The sequence below is a fragment of the Lichenostomus cassidix genome, unplaced genomic scaffold (assembly GCF_008360975.1).
Source record: "Lichenostomus cassidix isolate B80296 unplaced genomic scaffold, HeHo_3.0 HiC_scaffold_884, whole genome shotgun sequence".
Lineage (NCBI taxonomy): Eukaryota > Metazoa > Chordata > Aves > Passeriformes > Meliphagidae > Lichenostomus > Lichenostomus cassidix.
The window spans coordinates 88,714-97,112 of NW_028148038.1; the positions used below are offsets into that span (position 1 = coordinate 88,714).

An 8,399-nucleotide genomic window follows, 5' to 3' on the forward strand; every position below is an offset into this window, starting at 1 on the left:
AGAAATAACGGGGTGACCCTAAAAATAATGGGGTGACCCCATAAATAATGGATTTATCCCACAGATAATGGGGAAACCAATGAGATCATCCCAAAAAATGGGGTTACATGGAAATAATGGGGTCATCCCAAATTATGGGGTTATATGGAAATAATGGGGTCATTCCAAATAACGGGGTCATCCCAAAAATAATAGGGTCAGCCCAGAAATAATGGGGTCACCCCATAAATAATGGATTTATCCCACAGATAATGGGGGAAACAATGAGATCATCCCAAATAATGGGGTTCTATGGAAATAATGGGGTCATCCCAAATTATGGGGTCACCCCAAAAACAACGGGGTCATCCCAAAAATAATAGGGTCAGCCCAGAAATAATGGGGTCATCCCGCAAATAATGGGGAAAACAATGTTTTTTGGGATCAGGCAGTATTTTTTAGGCTCAGGCAGTATTTTTTAGGATCAGGGGGTGTTTTTTAGGATCAGGCAGTATTTTTTAGGATCAGGGAGTGCTTTTTGGGGTCAGGGGGTATTTTTTGGGGTCAGGGGGTATTTTTTGGGGTCAGGAGGTATTTTTTAGGATCAGGAGGTATTTTTTAGGATCAGGGAGTGCTTTTTGGGGTCAGGGGGTATTCTTTAGGATCAGGAGGTATTTTTTAGGACCAGGCAGTTTTTTTTAGGATCAGGGAATGTTTTTTACGATCAGGCAGTATTTTTTAGGATCAGGAGGTGTTTTTTGGGGTCAGGGAGGGGTATTTTTTAGGATCAAAGGGTATGTTTTAGGATCAAAGGGTATTTTTTAGGATCAAAGGGTATTTTTTAGCATCGGGCAATATTTTCTAGGATCACCACCCCCCACTCCCCCTCCAGGCAGTTCCCCTAACCCTTTCCCCGTTCCCAGGACGATGAGGAGGGCGAGGAGGGTGAGGAGGAGGAGGATGATGACGATGGCTCCGAGATGGAGCTGGACGAGGACTATCCCGACATGAACGCCTCGCCCCTCGTGCGCTTCGAGCGCTTCGACCGCGACGACGACCTCATCATCGAGTTCGACAACATGTTCTCCAGCCCCAGTACGGATCTGGGGGAAATTTGGGGGGAAAGTTGAGGGATTTGGGGAGTCTTGGGTTCTTAGGGCTCCGTTCTTCAGCCCCAGTATGGGTTTGGGGAGAATTTGGGGGTCCTGGGGGGTTTGGGGTGGTCTGGGGGGTTCTCAGAGCTCTGTTCTCCAGCCCCAGCCATGAATTTTGGGGTGTTTGGGACAATTTTGGGGGGTTTGGGGAGTCTTGGGGGTTCCACAAGGCTCTGTTCTCCAACCCCAGTATGAATTTTAGGAGGTTTGGGGGACATTTGAAATTTAGGGGGTTCTCAGGGCTCTGTTCTCCAGCCCCAGTATGGCTTTGGGAGAATTTTGGGGTGTTTGGGGTGGTCTGAGGGTCCTAAGGCATCCCACAAGGCTCTGTTCTCCAGCCCCAGTATGAATTTTGGGGGGTTTGGGGGAAATCTGGGGGTCCAAGGGGTCCCACAAGGCTCTGTTCTCCAGCCCCAGTATAGATTTGGGGGAATTTGGAGGTTCCAGGGGATCCCACAGGAGTTTTAGGTTGCAGAAATAAACTCCTCTCTCCACACTGATTTCTGCGGTGAGTAGGAATGCAATCCTCCCCCTTTTAGGATTGTCAAGAACGGGGTCACCCAACCTCCCTTTCCCACGTTTTCGGGATGGTCAGATGCATTCTTCCCGCAATTTTAGCATTTCCAACCTTCAGGATTCATATTTCCCCCTCTAACCTCACCCCACGCTCCCACCCCAGCCCGACATCCCTCCCTCCCGAGAACATCCCACCACCAGCCACCCCCTGCTGGTGCGGACACGCCCAGCACGCAGCGGCCTGGGAGCTGAGCTCCCGGCCCGGGCGCACCCGGCTGGCCCAGGGGCTCGGCCGCAGCCAGCGGACACCTGCGACAGCTCACCGTACGCCCGGCCACACCATCCACGTCCACTACCCCGGGGCGAGGCAGCCCAACCCGCCGCTCATCCTGCAGAGGTGAGTGACCGCTGGGCGTGGGCAGGGATAGCCTGGGGATGGTCAGAGATGCCTTGGGAATAACCAAAAACCCCCTGGGACCACCAAATCCATCCCTGTCCACTACCCTGTCCACTACTGAGGCAGCCCAACCTGCCGCTCATCCTGCAGAGGTGAGTGACCGCTGGGCATGGGCAGAGATACCCTGGGGATGGTCAGGGATAGCCTGGGGATGGTCAGAGGTATCCTGGGGGTCATCCAAACACCCCTGAGATCCCCAAAATCTGTCCTTGTCCACTACCCCGGGGCAAGGCAGCCCAACCCGCCGCTCATCCTGTAGAGGTGAGTGGCCGCTGGGCGTGGGCAGGGATAGCCTGGGGATGGGCAGGGATAGCCTGGGGATGGTCAGAGGTATCCTGGGGGTCATCCAAACACCCCTGAGATCCCCAAAATCTGTCCTTGTCCACTACCCCGGGGCAAGGCAGCCCAACCCGCCGCTCATCCTGCAGAGGTGAGTGACCGCTGGGGATGGTCAGGGATAGCCTGGGGACACCAAAATCTGTCCCTGTCCACTACTTGGGGCAGAGCAGCCAAACCCACCGCTGATCCTGCAGAGGTGAGTGACCGCTGGGCATGGGCAGAGGTTCCTTGGGAAGAACCAAAAACCCCCTGGGAACACCAAAATCTGTCCCTGTCCACTACTTGGGGCAGAGCAGCCAAACCCCCCTGATCGTGCAGAGGTGAGTGACCGCTGGGGATGGGCAGGGATAGCCTGGGGAATAACCAAAAACCCCCTGGGAACACCAAATCTGTCCTTGTCCACTGCTTGGGGCAGAGCAGCCAAACCCCCCTGATCATGCAGAGGTGAGTGACCGCTGGGCAGGGATAGCCTGGGGATGGTCAGAGATGGATAGCCTGGGGATGGTCAGAGATTCCTTGGGAATAACCAAAAACCCCCTGGGAACACGAAAATCTGTCCCTGTCCACTACCCTGTCCACTACTGCGGCAGCCAAATCCCCCTGATCATGCAGAGGTGAGTGACCGCTGGGCAGGGATAGCCTGGGGATGGTCAGAGATTCCTTGGGAATAACCAAAAACCCCCTGGGAACACGGAAATCTGTCCTTGTCCACTATTGTGGCAGCTGAACCCGCCGCTGATCCTGCAGAGGTGAGTGACCGCTGGACATGGGCAGGGATAGCCTGGGGATGGGCAGAGATAATCTGGGGGTCATCCAAACACCCCTGAGATCCCCAAAATCTGTCCTTGTCCACTACCCGGGGGTGCAGCAGCCAAACCCCCCTGATCCTGCAGAGGTGAGTGACCCCTGGGGATGGTCAGAGATAGATAGCCTGGGGATGGGCAGAGGTTCCTTGGGGAATAACCAAAAACCCCCTGGGAACACCAGAATCTGTCCTTGTCCACTACCTGGGGCAGAGCAGCCAAACCCCCCTGATCCTGCAGAGGTGAGTGACCGCTGGGAATGGGCAGGGATAGCCTGGGGAATAACCAAAAACCCCCTGGGAACACCAAATCTGTCCTTGTCCACTGCTTGGGGCAGAGCAGCCAAACCCCCGTGATCATGCAGAGGTGAGTGACCACTGGGGATGGGCAGGGATAGCCTGGGGATGGTCAGAGATGGATAGTCTGGGGATGGTCAGAGGTTCCTTGGGAATAACCAAAAACCCCCTGGGAACACCAAAATCTGTCCCTGTCCACTACCCTGTCCACTACTGCGGCAGCCAAATCCCCCTGATTGTGCAGAGGTGAGTGACCGCTGGGCAGGGATAGCCTGGGGATGGTCAGAGATAGCCTGGGGATGGTCAGAGATTCCTTGGGAATAACCAAAAACACCCTGGGAACACGAAAATCTGTCCTTGTCCACTATTGTGGCAGCTGAACCCGCCGCTGATCCTGCAGAGGTGAGTGACCGCTGGGCATGGTCAGAGATAGCCTGGGGATGGTCAGAGGTATCCTGGGGGTCATCCAAACACCCCTGAGATCCCCAAAATCTGTCCTTGTCCACTACCCGGGGGTGCAGCAGCCAAACCCCCCTGATCCTGCAGAGGTGAGTGACCCTGGGGATGGTCAGAGATAGATAGCCTGGGGATGGTCAGAGGTAGCCTGGAAACACCAAAATCTGTCCTTGTCCACTACTTGGGGCAGAGCAGCCAAACCCCCCTGATCCTGCAGAGGTGAGTGACCGCTGGGCATGGTCAGAGGTATCCTGGGGGTCATCCAAACACCCCTGAGATCCCCAAAATCTGTCCCTGTCCACTACATGGGGCAGAGCAGCCAAACTTCCCTGATCCTGCAGAGGTGAGTGACCGCTGGGGATGGTCAGAGATAGGCTGGGGATGGTCAGAGGTGGTCAGGGATAGCCTGGGGATGGTCAGAGGTTCCTTGGGAAGAACCACAAACTCCCTGGGAACACCAAAATCTGTCCCTGTGCACTACTTGCAGGGTTTGGCAGGGCAGCCAAACCTCCCTGATCCTGCAGAGGTGAGTGACCGCTGGGCATGGGCAGGGATAGCCTGGGGATGGGCAGAGATTCTGTGAGAATAACCAAAAACCCCGTGGGACCACCAAATCCGTCCCTGTCCATTACCCTGTCCGCTACTGAGGCAGCCAAATCCCCCTAATTGTGCAGAGGTGAGTGACCGCTGGGGATGGTCAGAGATAGATAGCCTGGGGATGGTCAGAGGTAGCCTGGGAACACCAAAATCTGTCCTTGTCCACTACTTGGGGCAGAGCAGCCAAACTTCCCTGATCCTGCAGAGGTGAGTGACCGCTGGGCATGGTCAGAGATAGATAGCCTGGGGATGGTCAGAGATAGATAGCCTGGGGATGGTCAGAGATGGCCTGGGGATGGTCAGAGGTAGCCTGGGGATGGTCAGAGATGGCCTGGGGGTCATCCAAACCCTGTAGGAAAAACTCAAAAACCCCCTGAGACTCCAAATTCTATCCCTGGTCACTACCTGGGGTGCAACAGCCAAACCCACCCTGATCCTGCAGAGGTGAGTGACCGCTGGGAGTGGCCAGAGACCCCCTGGGAGTGGCCAGAGACCCCCTGGGAATGGCCAGAGACCCCTGGTGATAGCCAAAGACCCCCTGAGACCCCCAGAACCCCCATTAACCCTTTCCTTCCCCCTCCCCAGGCTCCTGGGCCCCTCGGCCGCCGCTGACATCCTGCAGCTGAGCAGCCTGGAAGCCTTGGGATTCCCAACTTGGGGGTCCCACAGCCCCAACCCAAGGTCCCAGAGACACCAGAATCTCCCCAAAACCCCCGTTAACCCTTTCCTGCCCCCATTTCAAGCTCCTGGGCCCTTTGGCTGCTGCCGCCGTCCTGCAGCTGTGCAGCAGCCTTGTGCTGTGGGGCTGAGCTGTGACCCCAGTTTGGGATCCCAGAGACGCTCCTTGGAGTCCCACAGCACCTCCTGGGGGTCCCTGAGCCCCCCAACACTCTCTGAGCACCCCAAAACCCCCATTAACCCTTTCCTTCCCCCTCCTCAGGCTCCTAGGTCCCTTGGCCGCCACAGACATCCTGCAGCTGAGCAGCAGCCTTGTGCTGTGGGGCTGAGCTGTGACCCCAGTTTGGGATCCCAGAGACCCCAAAACCCCGTTAACCCTTTCCTTCCCTCTCCCCAGGCTCCTGGGCCCCTCGGCCGCCGCGGACATCCTGCAGCTGAGCAGCAGCCTGCCCCTGCAGAGCCGCGGGCGAGCTCGGCTGCTGGTTGGCAACGAGGACGTTCACATCATCGCTCGCTCCGACGACGAGCTGCTGGACGATTTCTTCCACGAGCAGGGCAGCACGGGCAGCCAGGCAGGCGAGTGGGGCCGGGGGGATGTGGGGAGAGAATCCCAAAAACGGGGGGAGAAATGTTAAAAGTGGGGGGAGAAACCCCAAAAATGTGGGGCGAGACCATAGTTTTTGGGGGAGAATCCCCAGAATGCGAGGGGAGAGCCTTGAAATGTGGGGGAGGATCGTGAAAATTTGGGGGAAATGTTGGAAATGTTGGGGAGAAACCCCCCAAAATGTGGGGGAGAGACACCTTGAAATGGGGGAGAGAATCCCAAAATGGGAAGGAGAACCTAAAAATGCAGGAGAGAACCTTGAAATGTGGGGGGAAAACCTTGAAAATAGGGGGGAGAAACCCTAAATGTCAGGGAGAGCCCTGAAAATGTGGGTTGGAACCCCAGAATATGGGGGAGAGCTTCAAAATGTGGGGGAGCAACCCGAAAATGTGGGGGGAAAACCACAAAATGTGAAGGAGAGACCTGAAAATGGGGGAAGAAACCCCAAAACGTGGGGGAGAAACCCTGAAATGTGGGATGGAACCCCAAAATGAGGGGGAGAAACCTGAAATCAGGGGTGAAAACCTTGAAATATGGATGAGAAACCTTGAAAATGGGGGGGAGAACCCCAAAACATGGGGGAGAAGCCCTAAAATGTGGGATAGAACCCCAAAATGTGGAGGAAAAAACCCCAAAATATAGAGGGAGAACTTTAAAATGTGGGGGTTGAACCCTGAAATGTGGGGGAGAAACCCCAAAATACAGGGCAGAAACCCCAAAAACGTGGAGGAAAACCCCCAAAACCAGGGGGGGAGACCCCGAAAACTCGGAGGTCCTGACATGGGTGGGGCTGATCCGGCGGTGGGCGTGGCCTGGGTGCGGTGGGCGTGGCCAGGTGAAAAGGGGTGTGGCCTGGCTGGGTGGGCGTGGCTCCCGCGGCAAAGGGGGTGTGGTTTCCCTCTGTGGGCGTGGTTTTACATGGCTCGCCAAACCAAGGGGCGTGGTCCCGTTTTGTGGGCGTGGCCACGTGCAGATGGGGCGTGTCTCCATCTATGGGCGTGGTCTGGTTGTGTGGGCGTGGTCACTTGTAAAAGGGGCGTGGCCTGGCCAGATGGGCGTGGTTTTTCTGCAGTGCATGGCCCCCCAAACCAAGGGGCGTGGTTTCTTTTTGTGGGCATGGCCACGTGCAGATGGGGGCGTGGTCTGGCTAGGTGGGCGTGGTTCCCACAGTGAAGGGGATGAGGTTTCTATCTGTGGGCGTGGTCTATCTGAGTGGGCGTGGCCTGTGCGGGTGGGCGCGGCCTGTGCGGGTGGGCGTGGCCCCGCAGGCCCTAAAGCCCCCCTGTCCCCCCAGGCACTCTGTCCAGCATCCCCACGGCGCTGACCCGCTGGACAGAGGAGTGCAAAGTGCTGGACGCTGAGAGCATGCACGACTGTGTGTCAGGTGAGACCCCCAGACCCCTGACCCACAGCTGCTGAGACCCCTGGCAGCCCCCAGACCCACTGCAGCTCAGACCCCCCAGACCCCAGACCCACAGTTACTGAGACCCCCAGCAGCCCCCAGAACCGCTGCAGCTGAGACCCCCCAGCAGTCCCCCAGCCCCCAGACCCCCAGCAGCCCCCAGACCCACAGCTACTGAGACCCCCAGCAGCCCCCAGACCCACAGCTACTGAGACCCCCAGCAGCCCCCAGACCCACAGCTACTGAGACCCCCAGCAGCCCCCAGACCCACAGCTACTGAGACCCCCAGCAGCCCCAGACCCACAGCAGCTCAGACTCCCCAGATCCCAGCTGAGACCCCCAGCAGCCCCCAAACCCACTGCAGCTGAGACCCCAGACCCCAGACCCACAGTTACTGAGACCCCAGCCCCCAGACCCACAGCTACTGAGACCCCCGGCAGCCCCCAGACCCACAGCAGCTCTCCGGCATGCTGTGAATGGGATGGGGGGTTCCCACACACCCCAAAACCCCCCAGTTATCTCTCCAAATTTTCCAATTTTCCCATAACAATGGTGAAGGTTCTCATCCTGGGCATCCCAAATCCCAATCCTGGGGATCCCAAACCCCCAATTTCGCCCCCAAATTTCCCCCCCAAATCCCCAATCTCCCCCTCTCAGTGGTGAAGGTGCCCATCCTGGGTGTCCCCAAACCCCAAATTTCCCCCCCAAGCACCCCAAATTCCCTCCCAGTGGTGAAGGTGCCCATCCTGGCAGTCCCAATCCCCAGTTTCCCCCCAAACCCCCAAATTTCCCCCCAAACACCCCAAATCTCCTCTCAGTGGTGAAGGTGCCCATCCTGGGGTCCCCAATCCCCAGTTTCCCCAAGCTCCCCCAATTTCCACCCCAAACCCTAATTTCTCCCCAAAACCCCCAATTTCCCCCAATTTCCCTCCCAAACCAGTCTCCCTCCCAGTGGTGAAGGTGCCCATCCTGGGTGTCCCAAACCTCCAGATTTCCTCCCCAAACACTCCAATTTCCCCCCGAAATCCCTAGAATTCCCCCCAGACCCCCGAATTTCTCCCTCAAACCCCCAAATTTCTCCCTCAAACACCCCAATTTCTCCCCCAAACACCCCAAAT

At 57.1% G+C, this 8,399-nt stretch overlaps 1 protein-coding gene across 1 annotated transcript in view; it reads left to right on the plus strand.

Moving 5' to 3' along the window:
* LOC146420258 (E3 ubiquitin-protein ligase HUWE1-like) overlaps positions 1 to 8,239 on the plus strand; it is a 29,038-nt gene extending 20,799 nt beyond the window's left edge. The window contains exons 17-22 of the mRNA XM_085048478.1: positions 903 to 1,104; positions 1,752 to 2,046; positions 5,673 to 5,851; positions 7,174 to 7,263; positions 7,939 to 8,018; positions 8,234 to 8,239. Of these exons, the coding sequence (XP_084904604.1) occupies positions 903 to 1,104; positions 1,752 to 2,046; positions 5,673 to 5,851; positions 7,174 to 7,263; positions 7,939 to 8,018; positions 8,234 to 8,239 (852 nt within the window). The remainder of the gene's footprint in view (positions 1 to 902; positions 1,105 to 1,751; positions 2,047 to 5,672; positions 5,852 to 7,173; positions 7,264 to 7,938; positions 8,019 to 8,233) is intronic.
* Positions 8,240 to 8,399: the final 160 nt, after the last annotated feature.